The sequence below is a fragment of the Drosophila teissieri genome, chromosome 3L (genome assembly GCF_016746235.2).
Source record: "Drosophila teissieri strain GT53w chromosome 3L, Prin_Dtei_1.1, whole genome shotgun sequence".
NCBI lineage: Eukaryota > Metazoa > Arthropoda > Insecta > Diptera > Drosophilidae > Drosophila > Drosophila teissieri.
In genome coordinates, this window is record NC_053031.1 from 2,112,560 (window position 1) to 2,135,137 (window position 22,578).

The window sequence follows — 22,578 nt, forward strand, 5'->3', positions numbered from 1 at the left end:
GGGTTTTGTACTTACTTTCCACTATCATCGTTGCTTGCTGCTGAGCTTCACCTAGCTTGTTCCTGGCCACCACAAGGTAGACGCCAGCATCTTCAGCGCGCACCTGGGAAATGTCCAGGGCGACATAACCGAAATCGTAGTATGTCTGGATGCGATTAGCGGCGGTGATGGAGCGACCGTTGTGGTACCACTCGATCACCAGGCCCAAATCGCTCTGGGGCTCAACACGGGCCTCAAAGTGAGCGCGCTGGCCCTCAAGGATTTTGGTGGTTCCCTTCAGAGGACCGAGGAAACGGGGAGCCTGGGTGATGTAGGTCTCCTCCTCCTCGCGACGTCCGTAGCGCGACGAGTCCTCGAGATGCTGGATCTTCTGCAGACCACCTGGGTGCTGCGACTCGGAAACGATTTCGTTCTTGGAGATAACCGTAAGCTGGGCCACGGTGGTATCCTGACCCATGGCATTGTAGGCACGGCAGGTGTAGGTGCCGGCATCATAGATGGTCAGCTGCTTAATGGTCAGCGCCACGTAGCCGAAGTTATGGTAGGTGGTGATCCTGGAACTGGCTTCCAGAGGCTGACCATCCTTCAGCCACTCGACCCGCATGGTTGAATCTCCAATGGGTTCGAGTCTTGCCTCGAAGTGCGCATGCGCGTGCTCGCGCAGATCCAACTGGTTCTGGATCGGTGTCTTGAATTGGGGCGGGGCAATGGCCTCGGCAGCCTCTTGGACATGACGACGCTGCTGGGACTTTCGGTAATCCTCCAGTTCCTCCACCTTTTCGATGTAACGCTGCTGTTCGGGTATACCCAGATCAGCAGTGACTTGCGAGCGTGAGTGGACACGAATAGAGGACTGACTGATGGCTTCTCCAATGCGATTCACTGCCCGCACAGTGTAGGTGCCAGCATCTTCGGCTCTCAGGTGCAAGATGTTCAGGGAGACATAGCCGAAGTTGAAGATGGCAGTGATGCGGGAGCTAGCCGTGATGGGTAGTCCGTCCTTGTACCATTCCACTCTCATGGAGGGATCGTTCACAGGCGTAACCTGAGCCTCAAAGTGCACGTTCTTGCCCTCCTCGAATTCGCCGAGATCGCGGAGTGGGCGGATGAACTGGGGCGCCTGGTTGAGCTGCTCATCGATGCTCTCTGTGCGCTGGTAGCGTGAGTAGTCCTCCAACTGGTTAATGTACTGCAGACTGTTGGGGTTCTGCGAAGATTGCTCAATGGATGGGCGCTGCACCACGGACAGAATTGCGCGGGATTCAGCCACTCCGCTGGCGTTGCTCACGCGGCACATGTACTCGCCGGAGTCGTGGCCCATAATGCTCAGAAGATCCAGAGCGATGAAGCCGAACTTGAAAACGGATGTGGCGCGGGCACCTAGCGATAAAATGTAAAGATTTAGCTAATCATCGCCATTTACGTGATTGAGATTACTTACTGGCTGCGAGCGGACGCCCATTGAGGTACCACTCGACGACCATGGTGGGATCGCCGACGGGTTCGATGCGGGCCTCCATGTGAACACGGCCACCTTCGGTCTGCTGCACATTCTGCAGCGGGATGATGAACTGCGGCGGCGGGTAGACGCGATCCTCCTCACCAGGGCGCAGATGGGGCTTGGCGCGCTCCACATGGCGAAGGTAGATGATTTCAGGGCCAGGAATGGGTCTAATATACAAACAAAGAACTTGTTAGGTAATTTCTAAATATCAGTGTGGCTTAGTGAAACCTACTCTGGCTCGATGACTTTCGTTGGTCTCGGGAGATTGAGACGACGCTGCTCGTAACTTGGTTGTTCCCTAGGAACCTCGACATACAGCCTGGCCCTATTGGCCGTGGATCCAGCGATGTTCTGGGCGGTGCACTGGTACCATCCAGCGTCGTTGGCAGTGACGCGTGGAATCTCCAGGCAGGTGGCTCCTCCGTCGATGCCCACAAAGCGCTCGGCGGTGGACGAGATCTGGACGCCGTCCTTCTGCCAGGTGATACGTGGCTGCGGAGTTCCAATGGCATTGGCACTCATGGTGATCGGCTCACCTTCGCGCACAGTCATGGTGCTGAAACGCTGGACAAATTGTGGTGCGACAACCTGTTCCTTTTCCAACACGTTCAACTGTGCCTCGATGGCCACTTCACCGGCCTTGTTGCGGGCCAGGCATTGGACAGCTCCGGCATCCAATCGGGTCACATTGGTGATCATCAGCGAGTGGCTGCCCGATTCGTTGACTAGAATCTTGTGCGAGGCATCGTCGCGCACTTGCCGGCCGTTGATAAGCCAAAAGACCTCGGGGTAGGGATTGCCAGTAACGCGACAATCGAACCTGGTCATGCGACCCTCGGTGATCTCGCGATCTCCGAAAGCCTTTACAAAGGCTGGCGGCAATGCTTTGCCGGCCTCCAATTGCTCGGCAACCACGTCCGCCTGCTTTGGTTCGTAGGCGGTTTCCGCGGCGGGTTCCACGGCCAACACGGCGGATGAAACCACGCAGCCCTGCAGATTCTCGGCAAGCAGCGTGTAATGGCCGCCATCGCGAGCCGTGGCGTTCTTCACGCGGAGCGTAGCCACGCCACTCGAATAGGAGATCTCGTACTTCTGCGAGGCCACCAAACGCTGGCCATTATGGAACCAGGTTAGCCGGGGCTTGGGGTTGGAGCCTACGCGTGCGGTGAACACGGCATCGGATCCCTCGATCAACTTGGAGCTACGCGGCTTCTGCGAGATCTGCGGCGCCTGCGCAGGACCCTGGTTGCGGTCCAGCTCCTGGGAGAGTTGGGAGTCCTGCTCGTAGCCAGATCGACGGGTGATGGCCTCACGGAAGGAAACCTCACGGAGCAGCCTGTACTCGAACGTGTCCACACGGAACTCCTCCTCAATGGAGGTATACGAGTATCCGTTCGAGTAGATGTTCTTCTCCAGATTCTGGATGGGCTGCAGGGCGGGCATCGGTGCTCCCTCCGGCTGGATGTAGACGCTGCAGATGGCCTCGCCATACTGATTGCGGGCGGTGCACGTGTACTCGCCCTCGTCCCCGGGTCCGATCTGATTGATCAGCAGGGACACATCGCCGGTGGCCTCGTTGTAGCTCATCCGGAACTTCTGCGACTCGAGAAGGGGTGCGCCTTTCCGGGTCCAGGTCACGAATGGCTTCGGGTTGCCACGCAGGCGTCCCTCGAACAGGGCATTGCCGCCCTGGGCGAAGCGAGCGTTCTTGAAGATCTGCTCGAAGACGGGCGGCGAGATGTCGCCCTGGGCGTACACGTGTGTCAGCGAAGGGGGCACGTAGGCGCCTCCGATGCTGCCACCATGATGTTGTTGCACTGCAAGATGGAAGCATTCTTATTAGGATCGTTAGGTTTTGGGGGTGGCGTGAAGATGGTTGCAGAAGTAGCGTTTTCCTTCTATTCTCAAAAAAAATAATACAAAATAAACTGAAAACTTTTTATGAATTTACCTTCAAATGTATTAAAATTAAATGAGAAATCTGCTAGTAAAGAACCTAACCCACTCGTTAAAGTCAGCTTAATTATCATATCGTATTATGTATATAATTAGTTTTGTAATAAAATATAAAAATATTAATTGATTTATTATTATTTAGTTCAGAAATATTTAAACGAGTATTATAAATAGAGTTCAATTGAATCAAAAGCGGTATAAAATATTTAGGTGACACATTTCTCCAAGCTAAGTCACATTAAATTATTTGTTTAATTACATTTAATTTTACAGTTTATATGCAGGCTAACTAATTTATATTTATCTGTAAAGTATCTAAAACTTGCACTATTTGCACGATCTATTCTTGAAACACAAAGCTTATTTATTTTAGTTCGCACACGTACGAAACTATTTTTAGTTGTAATCGCCCAAAGGTAAACAACTCTAAATAAATATCTATATTTGCATCCGTATAAAAATATATATCCGTAGATATATATATAATATATATATACATTGTTTATCACTTGAAGATCTTTAAGTGTGTCATGAACGTAAAGAACATACATATATGTACGTAGGTTCATGACTTTTAAAACAGCTGATCGGAAGCATTGCTTGAGGTAAACAAATAATAATAGCATCAGCTGCCTGCTCTCTTTCTTCTATCCTCTTTCACCTCTCTTCTGAGTTCTCTCTCTCACTTGCTTCGGTTTTTGTCTTCGGGAATTCATCTTCGGATTTTAGTATAAGAGATTCCCAAATTGCGGAGGCAATAGTTTTTGAAATTCTCTTCTACTGCTCTCTCACTTTTGGCTCTCTCGTTTTTTTTCTCTCGGGCAGTGTTGTAAAAGCGTTGTTTTTTGAAATTTTACATTCGGCGATGTTTTTAAAATGAACTGATAAAGTTCACCCGATGAAAATGTAAACAAAGTGCAAGGTATAGAAACTCTTATACGATTTATATATAGCATCGGCATATGTGTGTCAGTGCAGTCGTGGGAGATGAATAGATAAACTTATAAATACCCCACATTTTGGCTGTATCCGTCAATTAAGATTTAAATGATGAAACATACGTTGACACATGAATTATATTTTGAGTGACATGTTTGACATTCTGAATGTATGAGGTTGGGATTTATTTTTGATTTCTTAAATTTCCGTATTCACTTTTGGGTGCATATATAAAAAAGAATATAATAAAATATAGTGGCTTTAATTATGGCTCAAAATGTTCATTACATTTGAAATTTTCCTGCTTTCTCAAGGTAGATTTATGAGGAGAAATAAACCAGATTGATCTGAATTATGAGCCAAGTTAAATAAGAAAATGTTATCTGTATTTCAAACGCTAGAAATATTTTCTATTAATTGTTTTCTGTTTATGTCAGAACTGAGAGCAATGTAAACTTTTTGGAGGAGATTAAGTATGGGGCTAACAATAACAAAAGCGTTTACTCTTTTGTTTGGATAATTTCTGATTAAACTTGATGTGATACCCAAATGTGACTAATCGATATCAGAGTATGTTCGAGGAAGAATATATAGAAGTTCTAACAACATAACGTAACGCAACAAGAGCCTCAATAGTTGAAATCAATTTAACGAAAAACTATACTACATGGAAAACTCTCTATGCAAGTGCAACAGTTGGTTCCTGTTATTGATTTTTTTCTTAAGAAAGATTAGTTTTATTAGGTTTCAATAAAACCAGTCTATTTAGTTTAAAGAGTAAGTTTGAGAACGCACCCAATACTAAACTTCGGTTAAAATGAAAGTATAACTCCATTGTTCTACATTGGCTCATAGTATGTAAATAGGATTGAATTGACGAAAATGTAGTTTACACCTAACATAGCATAGTATGATACAAGTATGTATTGATGGCGTAATAGAATCGTCGTAAAGTATGTTTTTTTTGTATTTTTTATTATCAGTAATAACACCGCAATAGCAATGTATTCGGGACAAAAGTAGTATTCGATATATATTCGATAATAGAAAAATACGTCCTCGCTACCAATGGCAGATTCCGTCTATCTTTGACAATTAATAAAAATACGCGACTTTAACTTTTAATCTTTAAATATAGTTCTTTATATTTGGGCAAGATTTGGAAGTTAAAATCCCTTTAAATTGCAATCCCAAATATTTAGTTATAAGCTTTTCTTTTTTGATAGAGCTTTTACACTCGGCCAGCAGGAAATTAATGATTTTAAGGACATAGCAGTGGAGCGACGATTAAAGCTTGATGAATGAAAGCTTTGTCCTGGATCCTTCGGCCATCCAGCGGAAATTGCTTGGGGACAGTGGGGATTCTAAATCCACGGTGTGAATCCCACCGAGCCTAGCAAACTTCCCCTGAGATCGGCCGCCCCTAACCGGGGACATCCAAGGACACAGGGGACAAGGACGAGGACGAGGACTGACCTTGCCGCTGGGTGGTGACTTGGCTGCGCTGGACGTGCTGCTCGGTGCGGCTAATCCTTTGCTCCTGGTGCTGCTCCTGGCTGGAGTGCGAGTACTCCTGGGTGGAGTACTGCTGCACCTGCTGGTGCTGCTGGTTTTGCTGCTGGTACGGGTTCGGATTTTGTCGTTGCATTTTGCTGCGTTATATATCACTATATATCATTTAAAATGACAACCAAATCGTTGCAGAATGAACTGCACTGTAGAATTGAACACCTCGCGATCACTCTTTCTTTGATTTGCTTCTTCACTTGATATACTTCTATATATATTTATCTCTCTTTGGTCGCTTCTTTAAATTGCTGAAATAAAAATAATAATTGGTACGAACTTTCACTTTAATTAGGCAACGAAAACTCGCGACACTGGTTATTTATCACTGCGGTTTCGGCCAACATTTATTTTAATTTAATGGCCTTTGCATCTTTGATTTTCTTTTATGTTTGGCTGTCACACATTTTTGTTTAATGGCTTTAAAATTTCCTCCTCGATATACGAGTAGATATAAATCAGACGAGATCGGAGATCTTCGCATGACGTTCATACCAGCCATCCTTCTTCATATTCATTTTCATATTCTTTGCCTGTGAGGCATTTCCAACTATTTTTAGCCCCGAGAATATTTCACTGCGACACACAGATACGCACTCACACACACAGACACACTCCTTCTCATACACACAAAGAAACACAGTCGGTGGTAGCTTCTTATTTTTCACGGGGCTATTTATAAACATTTTTCTGGTTTCTCCTATAGGAAAACCTTGCATTGGCCCAATAATCTTCTCGTTTGAGAATGTCCACTATTTTTCAGACACTATCTTGGCTGCTCCAGCGTAAAATCCTTGCCAGGATCAGCCAGGATAATGCACATGGTACACATGAAAGGACTGCGTATACGTGATCTTTCGATTTGTGCAGGTTCGACTATATATATAGATTGCTTGATATCTGTTTGCACACGATTTCACAGTCCATTCGTTGAATTGGGTGCGGACCCACGAAGTGGAGCCACCGAAGCACCGATCCGATCAGATACGATCCGAAACGGAATCGGAATCGGAATCCGAAACGAAGCACCCGATCGGGTGGTATTTTTAGATATTTAGCGCACTGAAAAATTCTTTCGGCATTTTTCTCAAAGTGGTTTCGTAACTAGAGAAAATTTTCATGAACACTTTTTCCATTCACAATTCCTGCAGGATTTGCTTAATTTTCACACTTTTCACCGATCCTTACTCGAAATTGCGATATCCTTTCGACGTTCTATATATATTTGCGTGTGTGCGGGACTCTAAGCGAACGAAATGGCTGCGAACGTATACATATATCTGTACCGTGTGGTGCGTTTAGATATAGATATATGTATATTCTTTTAAAAAATATCTATTTTCAAACTGTTTCAAGTCATAATCCCCGAGACTGAAACCAAGACGTCGATCGTTTCTGAGGTGCGAGCGAAGAATGACAAAATCTCTCGGAAAATGCGATCAAGTAGCTGTGACTGCCCAGCCGAACTACGCCCGAATCCACACGATGCCACACGATCTCCCGCCGAGAGAGAAAATCTTGCTCCACATGAGATATTTTTGCATTTTCCTCGGGAAAACAGTCTCACAGCTTTTAATGCACTACACAGCACTGTGGGGTGTATAGGTTTTCCGGGCATGTTTTCAATCTTCTGCAGATAATGTTTTAAAAGTTTTTAAAACTTATTGATACCATCCTTATCATTTATATCTCAAAATCTCCGTTAATGTTTTCTTACTGTAAATTGACCAAAATCGAGTTGCTGGGTATCCAATAGTTCGATGGAAATTTGGCCCAGAGTCTCGGACATTCTCGTTGAATCGGCAATGAGAGATATCTCTGAGGATTTGGAAAAGTGTTCGGGCTTTGAGTAAGTTGGCTAAAAATATATGCCGATTTATTTTTGACACGTATTTTTCAACATTGTGTGCACGAAAACGAAGACATCCTACAGAAATTCTAGATACTGTAAGAGTCAAATGCATACACACGGCACAGAATCAAGTCCATTGATTCCAGCTAGAGAACCGTTTACAATACTGCCCTCCAAACCGAAAGTCCGAAGGAAATATCTATCAGAGTCGATCTTGTATAAATAAATAAGACGGCAATTGCAATAGGATCTTGGAATTATCATTTGCACAATACAATCAAAGGCTTAGGCGATTTGGCTCGTGTTTGCTTTGCCTTCGGGCTTTTTCACATTTTCCACATAATTTATTTTGTTTGTCTAAAATTAAAACCACATAAGATGTATAGATATGTATAAAATTTGGCTCGTCCGCCCGTTTGATACATATAACTTGATTATTCATTTTGTCTCTTAATCATCAGCACAGAGATGTTTTTCAGTGACCAATTGGCGAAAAAATGTCGCAACTTTCTATTTCTTTTTAGCCATTTCAGAAAATCTCAAATACAAATTGCACCTAAATCGACAGTTGGCTTCGGCCATTTATGGCGAGGAGTTGCCCCAAGGCAGCCACTATATCGCTGTATACGGCAACCCGGTTTGCAATGGTCATGCAATATTGTTTTTTATTGTGCACAAATTAATTGTTAACATGGCCAGTAGTTGAGTAGTTGAGTAGCAGCAACCCAGTAACAGAATCATTAAATTACAAACTCGGCGCAGTTGAGATTCTAGGCAGCCAGGCGCAGCGACGACAAAGTTTCGACTGTCACCGACCAGGTACAAATGTATCTACAGGCATTTAAGTGCCCCGGGGCAGAGATAAGCCGAGAAACAGGCAGCACGCATCGCGGCTAGCTTTCTTCTGGCTAAATTATATCCACCGAAACAACAACAGCAGGAGTAACAGTTAGCCGGTTCTGCAAGGCAGATTGCAAAGTCAGTTTGCCTTTGCTTGGCTGCTAGCGATGCGCTACGAAAATGAATGGCATGTAGTGAAAGAAATATTTGCATTTAAATGGTACATTTTCTACTATTATTAAATACTTTTTAAATCAGTTTGTAAGCTCATTACCCTGACGAGCCCTAATATATATAGCATAGATTTTTTAAAGTAGAATTATGATGCTTGAATTTGTTATTTTATTTTTGAAAGTGCACAGCGTTTTCCAAGCAAGCATTCGCTTGACAGCTGTCCGTAAGATTAAGAGCACTTATCTATCTGACCAGGCTGAGGCTGTATCTGTATCTGTATCTGTATCTTATCTGTATCGCAGATACTTTGTGCAAAAATATTCGCCCAATTATGTCACTGCCCGAGAATGTGCCAACAAACACAACACTTGTACAAGAAAACATTTCACTTGTCATTTAATTAGTATTATTAATGGTTTAGTTTACATAATAAGGCAACTGTAGGTTTAGTTGGTTTTAGTTTTGCTCAAAAATTAGTTTGGCTTCTCCCAGCTCTCGAACTCGGGCGATGCATTCAATTTACTGCAAACAAGAAAAAGAATTCGAGTTCAATTAACGATCGTACAGAAGACAAGATCCACAGGATGGAGCAACAGATGCTGGATGAGTTGACACTTGAGCGTTGGAAGCGGGCAGAACATGCAACATGCAACAGGCAGTGGGAAAGATGGATATAAAGTATCTCTGGATTATGTATGAGAATGCCACCCCCCAAGCCGATGAGCCGAGCGGACGACCCCAAGCCAAGCCCATCTTGAAGCTATAAATACACAACGGAATGTTCTTTTCATTGCTTTTCACTTCTTGCAGATGTAATGAGTCGCGTAAGCAGATCTGCACTGCCAGAGTTTCGTCTGGCATCGAATTTCGCGACCATTGCAGCCAGCCTCAATCTCAATCCCAATCCCAATCCAAGTTCCAAGTTCCAGGTCCCAGTGCCGGTCTTGGGCCCCTCCATTCAGCAAAACCATAAAACCGAAACGAAACGTCGACAACTACGATGTTGCGGCTACTGCGCCCCAAGAGCACTGCATGCCAAGCGGCAATTTAGGTATAAAGTGTCCAAATGTGGTCGACTCGAGCCTCTTAAGAGGGTGTCGGAACCGTCTAGCACTATATAATTTAAAGCAGTTGCTTAGAACGTTTAATTAAAAAAAATAAAACAATGAATAACATGCTTTATTCTATAAAGCATTCTATAATATATTTAAAATAAATCTTGTTAAATAATTTTTTAGAAATACGCAAGAAGAACTACAAACGGATCAGTTTATAAAATGTAACCAATTATCTTAACAATTGAAAGAGTATCCCGAAATCGACTCTACATGGATGTTTTCCTTGCTTCTTTAGCCTTTTCATATCAATTGTTTATACAATTAGACACACGAGTCGCAGCCAAAGTCCCCACCTCCCACCTCCCAGCGCCACTGTCGAACCTCCCTTTCTGGTAAATGAAAGTTGCAATGTGGTGCAGAGCGGTGGCTGTAATCTATATTTAGTGATTTTACATGCGGTACCTCAAAGATATTCGAAATATGTGTGTATGGATTGCGTGACATGGCAAAATGGCAAATGGATGCAAGATTGAGAGATCGCGACTGCCCATTTTGTAGCTAGCAATTTTCCAGATCGCTTGAGGATCGAAATGATGCACTTAGGCGATGATTAATTATGGATTCAATATGGAAACAGCATTCAATGTAAACTATTCAATGTAAATGCCATTAAAATGATTGATTTTGTTTACCTGTTTGCTCGCGTAGCTGCGGCTCCTGGCTGAAATCCGAAATGGACACGGTCTTGGTGCTCACATAGCTGATGGACTCGATCGTGGTCTCCCACTTCTGGAACGTGTTGATGGTGTCGCTCCGCAGAGCCCGAGAGCTCGACTGGGAGTGATTATTGCTTCTCAGGGGCGTCGAGGAGCGCAGCGACATGGTCGATGTGGCCGAACCCATGGAGGAACTGGCCGGCGAACTGGTCGACGTGGTCGATGAGAACGACGCAGATTTGCGCAAAGGCGTTTTATTGACGCCATTACCCAGGGGCTGATCCGTGGCCTCCGGCGCCGGTTCCTCTTCGGTTATTAGCAAGCTATCCGTTTGAGTGCCTTGATCTGCAGAAAGGTGCACAGAAAGAAATGTTAGTGTTTCGTTTAAAATGGATTTTTATCACATTTCCAGAACTACCATTTATTTTTAAGTACGTAGATAAACTTAATACACCAATATACAAAATATTAGATATTATTAGACTATAGGGCAGATTCTTGAACCTTTTTTTCTACAGTGCAGGGAGGACTGCGGATTTTGGCGAGTTAGAAACGCGGAAATGATTGGGTTCTTTAATTTTTATAGCTGCACTGCTGCGTTTTTATGTTCCTGCTCAATTAGCTGAAAACAATTAAAATCTAGCGCCTTTCTGGCAATTAGGGGAATTCGTGTTTATGCTAAAACCCCCATGGCCCCATGCTTTCAACGGAACAGAAATCGCTGCACATTTTCAGCACACCAAGTTGTCTATTGTCTGCTATTGTTGCTCGCTGTTTTGTTTGCTAATTTACAGCGTGCGTAGAAATAAATAAGTTGCCAAGATTCCTTTCGCCCCGAATAGAGTGACTGACTTGGGCAGGGTCATCAACGCGTGGCGGCGCGGATGTTTCGTATCCCATTCCCAAGCAAACCAAATCCATTCGCAAGATGAGGCGGCCTGTCATCGGGGATTATGCAACTGAGTTTGGGGATCTTTCAAGGCGCCAGTTTCTCAGCTTGCTGCGCCCAATTAAATGAAATCTATGCATATAGACATTAAAATATTTTCATGTTTGAATGTGTTCATGTTTGCGAAGTGAAGTGCTAAATGGTTTTGCCCAACATCTGCGCAGTTCTGGGCCAATTCCTTTAGTTCTCGAACTGCTGCTGGTTTATTACATTTTTCTGCTGGCCGTGGGTGTGAGGAAAACAATTTTACGAGCCTCCCAACTACTTTATAGTATCGGATTCGAATGGCTTTGGCTCTTATCCAGTTTATAAACATATACGATTGGCTAATGTACCTATAGATTGTCGTGCCAGCTCAAAAACGCGACTGAAACCAAAGCGGAAATATTGTTATTAAAATTTATTTGTGGCAAGTGCGCCGGCGGTCATAGAGAGCAATCTGCCAGAAATTATTAATCGTATAAGCCAAATATCTATATTTCTGCGGTACTACGTAGTTAGCTTAAGGATATACTCAGTAAGTAGCTCACTAGGTCCAAATGCTACTATGCTAAAGAAGCTAGATAATTATGCCTCTATGAGAAGTGCGACCACGCCTTTGCCATGTCCACCCATTTGATATAATATGATAATAAACCACTCAACTGGATCCCACAGAAAGATCCCATCTAATGGATCACCAAATTGTTTCCTCATCCACAAACTTCTGAACAAAACAAAGAAAAGCTAAGAAAATATGAACGAATTTCTAAAGTGGCGAAGGAAAATTGTGTTGTGTGTGTGGTTTGTGACTTGTTGCGCTGAGTTCATTTGCTATTTTAAGAAAATTACCCAATTAATTTAGGAAAACACAGAGCTGGGAAAAAACCATAATGCGAATGTTTGTATAGCTGCGGCAAAGACTCATCCCAAAAAAATGTGGATGGGACACTTCGGTGGTCAAAATGTAGCACATATTCCGGCACTCTGTTCCCAAAATCCAGGCAGTTTAAAAACGTATTCATCGGAGCGTTAATGTTTGGCTTTGGGTATTGAAATCTGGCGAAATAACATTTACCAATTCGCGCACTGGCAAAACATTTGCCACACGATAACGATACACAGATTTTGTGTTTGCTCTAAAACGAGGGAAATTTTGCGAATGTGCCAAATAAAAAAGAAAGGGTAGAACGAATGAAAAAAATATACTAAACAGCCGGACACGGCCCGAATATTTCAGATTCGCATTGAAGAACGCCGCACGCGAAATGTTTTTCATATTTTCGCTTCAAATTTTTTTTTGACATAGTTTCATAATATATGTATGTATGTGCATACATCTGACAGCGTCTTATCGGTGCGGGAAGCAATTTTCTGAATCATTAAGGTGCAATATCTGGCCATATGTTCGCATTCAAAATCCGTACTCATCCACTCATCGAAATTGCCTCGCGATTATATTTTCGTAAAAGATGCACTAAGCACCAGGCACTGGCCATGATGATGCTGCAAATGACTCAGAGTGCCTGCATTTGGCCTGTGAGTAGGATCTAATTTGTTTCTTGGACCGCTGCCTAATGACTCGAACACTCTGGCCAGGCACTAAGCACACAATTAGAATTGGCAGATTGGCAGGCGGGGCGGAGGACCTTGAACCCCCCAAAAACAACCAGTCAGCCATCGACCACCCACTAACCACTAGCGACTAATCAACAGCAGAATGGGCAGAATCGACAGAAGTGTGTCATATCCCCCAAAATTAGTGGCAAATTCAGGATTCGTACACCTTGCGAATTAGAATACTTAGTTCTACTGATATAGTAACTGTTATCAAGAACATTCATTAATGAATCATTTTACAGTAAACCTAAGGACGAACCTATAAGTAAGTTTCAGAATAAATTAAGTATTGCAATGAAATGCTATTTTCCCTGGCTACTTTCCACCATGTTCCACTAGTTGGCAACACTGCCGGTGCTTTGAGTTTGGTGTCAGTGTCAAGGACTCTCAAAGGCCTACATACTGGGCCCATGTGTACTCAATTGCCTTGACAGACGAGAGTGTTTATGTCTGGCCTGTCCGAGTTTCAGCGCTGCCCCTTTGTTTCGTAGAATATTTCGCATTTCGCGCGTTTTACTCGCCACTGATTCTTGGCAAGCGATCGCGACAAAAAGAAAATGCTGAGAAAATTAGATAAATAAACACTGCCGAAAGGCAAATAAATCATCTGCGAGCAGCAAAGCGAAACATTCGAACTGTCAGCCTCAGCCGCCCACCCAAAATATTTTATTCCACACATATCCAAACATTTGTTCAGCCGATGCCTCTCGAATTTTTTGAATCACTTTTTCGACCTGATTTCGAACGTAGTTTTTTGGCCTAGTTAGAACATTTATATGGCAATGAGTAATGAAACGCAAATGACTGAAACATATTGATGGACTGAGTGATTAACATGATATATGGGACTTTAAAATTCTGTAATTCATTCACAAAATTTATATTGAAAATTTCCTAAAATTTCCTGAAAATTTCCAAAAATCAAAATTAATCTTAGAACGAGATCAAAGAAGATCAAAATTAATGTCAAAATCAATCTGGCGAATTAATTTTCAAAGATCTAAGGAACCAATACGAAGTATATGTATATAGTGTAGGGAACTAAAATAATAAATCGTATTTGGTTGAAATTTTTCATTTTCGAAATGTTTGCTTGTGTGAGTTCAACTATTTTCTAAAATTGTTTTATAAATTTTTCCCAAATTCAAAGATTCACGATCTAATGGCGCCATCTAACGCGTAAACATTTCGAAAGCTTTTTCGAATATTTGTTCTCAGCTTTTTCGAACATTATGGTCGATCCCACATATAGAGAGCGCCACCATCGAGCTTTTCACGATCAGCTGAGTAAGGAAAAGCCGGAAAAATCGTATACAAAATAGTTCCTTTTCGTTTAAATATTTGTTTATTTCATTTTCGACAAAAACACAAGTAATACTATATTCCTTTGTTGTATGCATGTATAGTGGGTATTTTTGGGCGACTTTTTGTAAGTCCATCAGCCCACAAAACGAAGAAGTGACATGGGCACAGTGAATACACACACACAATAAGGCGAAACTTTGGCATTGAACAAATCATAAAGCAAATAATAATAATAATAGTTGCATTTAAACAAGCTTAGTATCTAAATCCGCGGTTTGTGCTCGAAACGGTCAAATTTCCGCTGGTGGTGGCCGCTCCCAGAGGATTCATTGCGGTGCAGGCATAGCTGCCGTTGTCATCTGCCGGATTCCGAACCATTTATAAAGGATGCCGACCATTCAAGGATAAAGCGAGGAATAGAGAAGGTAAAGCGATTAATGAGCTGGCCCGATTTGATTGTGCACAGAACGAAATTGGGTGGAACAATAAAGAACACACTAAAGATGGGTATATTACACTTGAAATGTATCTCCATCCGTTAGTATCTCAAGGATTGTATCTTCAGGTTACTTTATAATCTGAGGCTAGATGAGAGTTCACAGTTGGAACTCAAAGATACTGATTTAAATAATCCACCCAATTTGACTCTGTGCACCTCTGGCTGACCTCCTTGTCCGCAGTACTCACCCGGATAGGCCTGCGGCAGAGTTAGCCGGCACACGCCGTTGCGGTACTCGATGCAGTGCCTGCTACCCGACTCCAGGTGACCGCCGTTGTGCGTCCAGTTGACCTGCGGCTGCGGATGGGCCTGTACAATGCACTCGAAGCGCGCCGTGCCGCCCACTCCGACCGCGATGTCTTTCAGCGGCTGTCCATTTATCCGTGGTTGGGAGAGAGATTGAGGGGTTTCAGTATTCCGGGTCGGACACGTGGGTCGCGGGTTAATGACTCTGGCTTACCGTTATGAATAATGGCTGCCTTTGTGCCAGCTCATCGCGACTCAGATGCGCATTGACGGGTTCCGTATTGGGCAGCTCCGGCACTGAAGTGTGGGGAAACCATTAGAATCTCTGGCTCAGCGTTTTCAAAGCGCATCCATTAGTGGGATTAGCACGCGGCAAGCACGGAACACAAACACTTCGGCGTACGATTCACTTTAAAGTTTAAACACGGAGAACGAAAACAAACGCAAAATTCATGCAAAAACAAGGCGGCAAGCTGGATTCTTTCGGGTTAGCATGCTTTTTTCGAATTTGGGGGTTAGAACAACACAACCTGCCTATTTACACACTTAAACTACAGCCGATGACTATTTGGGGGTTAATCACAAGGGCACAAAGCGACGATTGCCTTCTTATAGCTCAAAAGATATGAACTATTTTAAGTCTCAGTATAAATAGACACTTCAGTTTCTATTAATTAGTTACGTTCATATCTATGAGCAAGCGACAATCGAGATCACAACATAAACTTGTCCTAGACTAATTGACAACATCGATAGCGGTAAGCCGTTCTGCTTGAGGGCTTTCATCTGGTGACAGCCTTCCGATCTTTTAGTGCTTCAGTACCTGTGCGGATCATCTGATCCGGAGGCAACCGAGGTGCCTGGGCATGGAGGCGATCCAGGTGGATGTCGAGGCTGTGGCCACTGGGCAAGCTATAGCGCTTCTGGCTGTTGACAGTTCGTGGAGCCGTTGGCCTGGTAGACGACCAATTCCTGGTCTGGCTCCTTCTCTGCACCTCGTTATCTGAACTGTATCCTTGAGCGGATCTCTCGTGCTGAACGGGAATCACCAGTTCATTTCCGGGGGGAAGTTTCAAAGGATATGGGGAGTGACGTCCATTTTGGATTGGCATGGCATTGCTATTGCTGTTGCCACTGCTGTTCCACTGGCTACTGACGAACTTGTGACCCTCGCCAGGGAAAAGGATGCCAAATTCATAGCCAAAGTCATACTTGAAGTATATCAAACCGGTATTGGGGTCGACGCATTTGGTTCCTGATTACAGTTTGCAGACAAACATATACGATAGAGTTTATCTTGATGGTTGCAAGTTGTTAGGTTTCAATAAAATAGTTTTCCCAAAACTTATGAACGTATAATGAATGACAAATCAAAAAATTGTTCCAATTTCTGAGTGGTAATAAAAATTTGGGCATATTTACAGATAAAAACTTATAAGTAAACATAATAAAAATATGATATTTGTCTTCGCTTAAAAATAATAATTAAAAGTTTTTAAACAATAAAAATGTTTGTTGACTGATTTAAGATTAGTGCAGTTCGGATTCAAAATAATACAATAAAGTAAACAAAAAAGTTAGGAGTTAGTTAAGGTCTTGTATACAAACTGTTTCATATAATACTTGAAACTTGATTAATTAAAAACGATAAAAATTATTATTTTATGAAATGTTTGTAATTGGAACCTTATAAACAATAAAAATAATGATCTCAAGATGATAACGGATTAGTAGTGGGTCCGGTATGTTCAACGAATGCAAATTTCTCAAACCAATTCTCAATACTCAAATTTAAAATCTCAAATACCAATTCAAATGAGGGGAGCTGCCTCCAAATCTCTACTGCGGATTGGGTCCGGAGATTGAATTAAAGTGCGGACTTACCGTATTGAGAGACGCGCGATTCATCCCGGAAGGCCTGAGGTTGCTGGCTGCTGCCTTCGCTGGGAGCCCTTTTGAAACCCGGACGGATGCCGTTGGAAGCGGAGCTTCTGACCTCCCTGCTAACATCGTCGACAAACTGATGTGATTTCTGGAGGAAGGTGGAGCCCATGCGACGACCCTGGTTCTCTGCTTGCTGCTGGAGGGAACTATAACCATATCGGGGCAGAGTTCCGGCCCTGTCGATCTGATCCATGGACTGCTGCTGCTGTTGCTGTGGCTGATGTTGCTGCTGTTGCCTCATGGTGGTGTTCCTGTTCAAGGATTGGGTACGATTTTGTGTTGTCACTGTGCTGCCCCCGCGTTGCTCTTTCCTCAGAGTGTTTATGTCCACGTGGATCTTGCTGGGCATCTCGGGACCTCGATCGAACTCCATGGGGGACAAGACCCTTTCATAGGTCCGGGGCAGACTGCACGATCGACCAGCTCCCTGAGGTGGCGCCACTCGCCTGAAACCTTTGGTCAAACCATCGCCGTAGGGAGACCACAGTGGTTGGATGCGTGCTCCATCAACCTCACTCTCGTAGTCACTCTCCCGGAATTCTCCGGGCACAAATTTAGTGGGCGTGGCTGGCGGTGGCAGATGGGATTGCCTCGAGGGCGTACGACTGTGGGCGGGACTGTAGGGGAAGGGTTCCAGGATCTGCTGATCCCTCTGCTCCTGCGCACTATCAAAGTGAATTACCCTCTTGGTCTGTTGCATATTCACCACCCGCTGTGAACTCTCGGTGGACTCGTGCATCTGCATCACGTTCTTGGTCTCGGTGGCCACCTTGGCCACGTGCATCGGAGCTCCAGCAACAGCATTGTAGTACATGGTCGGACGGGCTGTGGCCTGTGGCTGCTTCTGCTGTTGTTGCTGGGTTGCTGCAATGAACTTGGCCGCCACAGGTTTTGGCTTAAAGACCGGCTGACTCTGGTGTTGGTTCTGCATAAACTTGGATTGCTTGGAGCTAGTCTCCGTCTTGATTTCATGGCGTATCTCCTTGCTAATCGGTTCAAATTTGGGCCTGGCATAGTCCTGAGGAGTCGGTTCGAATTCCATGGGCGAAGGGGTAATTACCACCACTGGCGATTTGTGGCCATTGGTGGCTATGTTTGTGCGGGGAGTAGGTGTGGGTGGAAAGACCACTCGATACCCCTTGATCTCTGCGTCGGATTCATTGGTGCGAGAGACGGAACGGAAGCGTTCATCAATCTCACTGCTGTAGTCACTGAACTCCGCCGCCGGGGTTTTCCTCTGGGCAGGAATAGGACTAGGGTAGGTAACCACTGGTGGCGGTGCTGACGTCGAGGAGAACTTGGTCTCGTGATGGGAGGAACTGCTGCTGCTCTGCATGTTGTGGGAGTAGTTGCTGGTCATACTCGAGGAGGTATACTTGTAGTCCTAAAGGGATGCAAAGTAATATTAATAGGGATGATACTTTTGTAAGAAATCATACATAAAGGGTTATGCGAATTAACGAACGAATATCAGGCAGATGCTTAGCTCGATTAGGGTGATTAGATTAGAGTGGGATACATGAAACATCAATCAAATGAATGAACAGGAACTTTTTAAATTGTGATTGATATCGGGAGTATAATGTGCATGATCATTGAGGAGCATAGTCATTAATTGGAGTGTTTTGCGGAGCTTAAGTCTTAGCTTGTTAGCTGGTAGGAACAACAACGGTACAGAGGCTATTTGCTGGTGTAAATGGGAGCAATCTTTTGACCTCCCAGTGCTAGCGACAACGACAAAGAACGACAATAGTAACGACACACAGATAGACACAGAGAAGATCTAATCCGAACCTTCGCCTCCTGACTGCTAACATTCGATTGATGTGGTGGCGCCTGTGATTGCACATGCGGCTGCGGCTTTGGTGTAAAGTAAATGGGTGCCGGTGGCTCAGGCTGCAACTTCGGGAACTGCGTTTGCGGTGGTGCGCCTCCCATAGTGGACGATGACTTGGTTTCGTAAAAACTTGACTCCGACTTGCGGTAGCTAGAATGCTCCTCAGTATCCGCTGTGTAGCCACTGGACTTAAAGGAGGTCTCCAAGGTGGTCAATTCCGGCTGCTTGCGAATTCCGGGCTCCACATCCGATTCACTGCCACTATACTTGTACCGATCACTCTCATAGTCGCTTTCGTAGACTCCCAATCGAGTGGGCAGGACAGGAGGTGGTGGTCTGTAAGTGGTGTTACTCAAAGGTTTCGACTGAAGAAGTGGTGCGGTGTTTGGTGTCAGGGTGGGCACCGAGTGCGGCAGGACCTTGCTGGGTCCTTGGATCAAGTTCTGTTCCAGTTTCTGCTCCATGGTCTCAACCAAGGAACGTCGACGGCTTTCTTCTACCTTGGGTGCAAAGCAAATCTCTGGTGGTGTCCCCGGTTCCAGTTCGACATTCACCAAGTGCGTTACGGGAGCAGTTGTCGGTATGCTCTTTATTATCTGATTGACCAGGAAGGGTGCATTCAGCTCCTTGGTGGGAGTTGGTGTGGCGAGCTTGGAGATTACTGTTTTCTCCGATTTCTGCTCTACATCACTGGTGTAACCAGTAACCCCAGTTGGTGTCCATAATCTCGACATGGCCACTCCTTCGGCGGAGGGTTTGGGAGAGGGTGAGCGTGGGTTCTGCTGGGCAGGAGTGGCTAACACCGCCGCAGGGCGCACAATTGGCTGTCCATACTCCACCTTCACCTCCTTGGTGGTTGTGCTTTCGTGTTGCACAGTTTGGAGACCCAGCGGTGGTGGAAAGACGGGTACACCACCCTGTGGTGGTGGCTCCTTGGGCTGGACCTCGGAAAGTATCTTGATTTTCTCAGTAATTAGGGGTACTTTGGGCTCGCTTCTTTCTGTTTTCGGTGAGTAACAGAACTGTGGGGCATCTCCTGGTATTAGGTTGAGACTCCTGAGCTCCTCCGCCAGAGATTGTGCCTGAGGTTGACGTACCACAGTCTCCAGGGGCTTAAATGTCAATGGATTCGGTCGCTGGATGATGGTCTCTTCATCGATCTTCTTGAAGTAGTCGAACGAGGAGGACGAGGTGGTTGACTTGTGCTCGCTCTGCTCGTATCTGGTGCTGGTCAGCGTCTGTGGTGGTTGCTGCTGTTGGCCAAAGGTGGTGGCCACCACGGGCGTACAGGGTTTGGGTGGTACTGGCGGTGGGGCTTTGTTGGTGGTGGCGGTGGTGGTGTTGATGGTGGGTTGTGTCAGATCTGGCTGATCCATGCTGGCGGTGGCAGTGTTTGTGGTGATGGTGATAGTATCGTTTGTGGTTGGTGTCTTGGGTCGCGCGGTCAACTCGGGCAGATCCAGGTAGTTCGATTTGTGCTCTAGACGCATGGTTGCCTCGGTAGTGCAACGATGCTCAGTGATCACTTTCGACTCGGACAGACCGTGGAGATCATTGGCACTAGTCACTTCGGTCTGACTGCTTTGGTACGACTGTTGGTTGTCGCCGTTCTGACTTTGATTCGGCACCTGAATCGGTTTCAATGTTTAGTTTTGTATCATGATGGAGTGTTGCAAACCCGTGGAATGAGCAAAGCGAAACGAAAGAACGAACGACGTTGACATCATGAGAGGAGAAAATTCACAAAAGTTTGGTTTATTATATTGATCGATAGTAAAGTAAGTTAACAGAGTCGAAAAGAAAGATAGAATAGATCGGAGTAGATTGAAAGAGTTGTAGGTGATCGTGGAGGACAATGCATAGTAGTCGGTGGTTAGATATTGAGCACATGCACACTTACTTCAGTTTTGAATTCGCTGGCCGGAGCCACAGGACCCGTCTCATACACAATCGTCTTGACCACCTCCTGCAGCCGTTCCGGCGAAGGCTCGAGGATGGCACAGTCGGCAATGCTCTTCGCCTCACCTCCCGCATTTGTGGCACGCACCATGTACTTTCCGGAGTCCGTGGTTTGCGCTAAAGTCAAGAAAATATTCACAGTCAAATGTTAAGCAAAGATAAACTTAAAAATCTTAGGATCAATTAACAGAAAGTATTGGCATTAGTATGACTATTTTTACATATTTTTAAAAATTCCTTTTACTGTAGATATTCCCGAAAATGAAAAAGGCAATGAAAGCTTATATAAACATGTTTTGAGACCTAAAGACTTTGCCTGAGATGTTTGCCAAAACATTTTAGTGCTGATAAATAAAACATTGCAAAAATGTGGGTTAAATAAACAACAATCTGGCTATGCCATTTGGCTGTCATTTCCTGGCTAATTTCAAAATTAAATTCGAAAGTGAAATTTCTAAACGGAAAACATATGTATAAAATCTACAGTAATCTAAAGTAAATAAATACTTACCCTTTTCGATGATCAGCCTGTAGGAGTTGCCCTGGGCCAGCAAGCGGTGCTCGGAAATTCCAGCATCCTTCAGCGGCTTATCGTCCTTCAGCCAGGTGACCGTCGGTTCCGGCAACCCGGTGACCTCCACCTCCATGGTCAGCTTCTCGCCCTTCTTGCTGACTTGAGCCTGTAGACGTCGGCCAAAAACAGGCGGGAATATGGTTTCTAAATTTCGGAGAATTAAAAGACCAAAACAATGAGCATTAGCATAGGCGAACACATTTCAGCAGCCTTTGTGTGTCATTGCAACAGATTTTGTAGCTGAATAATTTACTTGAACAGCCGTCCAATAATCGGCCATAATGAATAATTCGTTCAGACAGCCGACAGGCAGTAAAAATAATCTCAAACACACATTGCAGGCAGCAGCGACAAATCTGCAAACAGCCCGAGTAAATAAACGATCTCAGTCTTTTCGACGCGATTTACATAATAATAATTGCAGGCATTATCCCGCAGCCCCAACCCCAATCCACAACCATATCCACATCCACATCCCGATGAACCACCACCCCCATGGCTGCCAGAAAATATTTATAAATTTGTGTAAGAAAATCTTTTGCATTGGCCAAGAGATTCTCCCTCACCCGGGCACACCAGCAAGCAGCCAACAGCCAACCAGCCAACGGAACAGATTGAAATATAAACAACAACAATATAGCCACGAATCATCTTCCTCCAACCCCGTCGACCACTAAACACTCATCAATATTCTGGGGAGCCGCTCGACTAGCGGCGTTCAAGGCATTGACGTTTGAAGATCTATTGACGGTCTAGGCTCCTCGTCCCTCGACAATGACACTTTAATGCTCTCCACTGATTGATGTGGTCAGAACAAACGCCAACATATGATATAGGGTCCATCCCAGGGAACATGTGTATGTGGTTTTTTAAAGTTGTGCACACTTTTCGACAGCTTTTTAGTTCATTTAATTCTGGGAAATTGATTTCTACAAAAAATATCTCACGCTGGTGGTAATTTAATATGATAAATTAGGTCGCCTATCGACAAACGTGGGGCACCATTAAAAAGAGCATATCCGTTTATGCCAGATTTTAAATGCTTTCTAGCAAAAAACAAA

General features: G+C 44.5%; 2 protein-coding genes across 11 annotated transcripts in view; both read right to left on the minus strand.

Annotated features, from left to right (window-relative positions):
* The window catches only part of LOC122618341 (titin), a 79,038-nt gene extending 71,657 nt beyond the window's left edge, over positions 1-7,381 (minus strand). The window contains 5 exon segments of the mRNA XM_043794731.1: positions 16-1,380; positions 1,442-1,671; positions 1,737-3,321; positions 5,876-6,216; positions 7,154-7,381. Of these exon segments, the coding sequence (XP_043650666.1) occupies positions 16-1,380; positions 1,442-1,671; positions 1,737-3,321; positions 5,876-6,047 (3,352 nt within the window). The 5' untranslated portion in view covers positions 6,048-6,216; positions 7,154-7,381.
* Positions 7,382-9,219: 1,838 nt separating this feature from the next.
* Positions 9,220-22,578, minus strand: part of LOC122618340 (muscle M-line assembly protein unc-89) — a 34,521-nt gene continuing 21,162 nt past the window's right edge. For 4 of the 10 annotated variants that reach the window (XM_043794722.1, XM_043794721.1, XM_043794723.1 and 1 more), the window contains 8 exons: positions 21,455-21,661; positions 20,885-21,060; positions 18,942-20,612; positions 17,088-18,531; positions 16,027-16,458; positions 15,418-15,500; positions 15,146-15,326; positions 14,476-14,817 (listed from right to left, as the gene is read on the minus strand). In XM_043794722.1, the coding sequence (XP_043650657.1) occupies positions 14,714-14,817; positions 15,146-15,326; positions 15,418-15,500; positions 16,027-16,458; positions 17,088-18,531; positions 18,942-20,612; positions 20,885-21,060; positions 21,455-21,661 (4,298 nt within the window). In that variant the 3' untranslated portion in view covers positions 14,476-14,713. Of the gene's footprint in view, positions 9,354-10,581; positions 10,951-14,475; positions 14,818-15,145; positions 15,327-15,417; positions 15,501-16,026; positions 16,459-17,087; positions 18,532-18,941; positions 20,613-20,884; positions 21,061-21,454; positions 21,662-22,578 lie in introns of those variants that run through there. The other 6 variants (XM_043794727.1, XM_043794728.1, XM_043794725.1 and 3 more) reach the window with 5 other exon arrangements.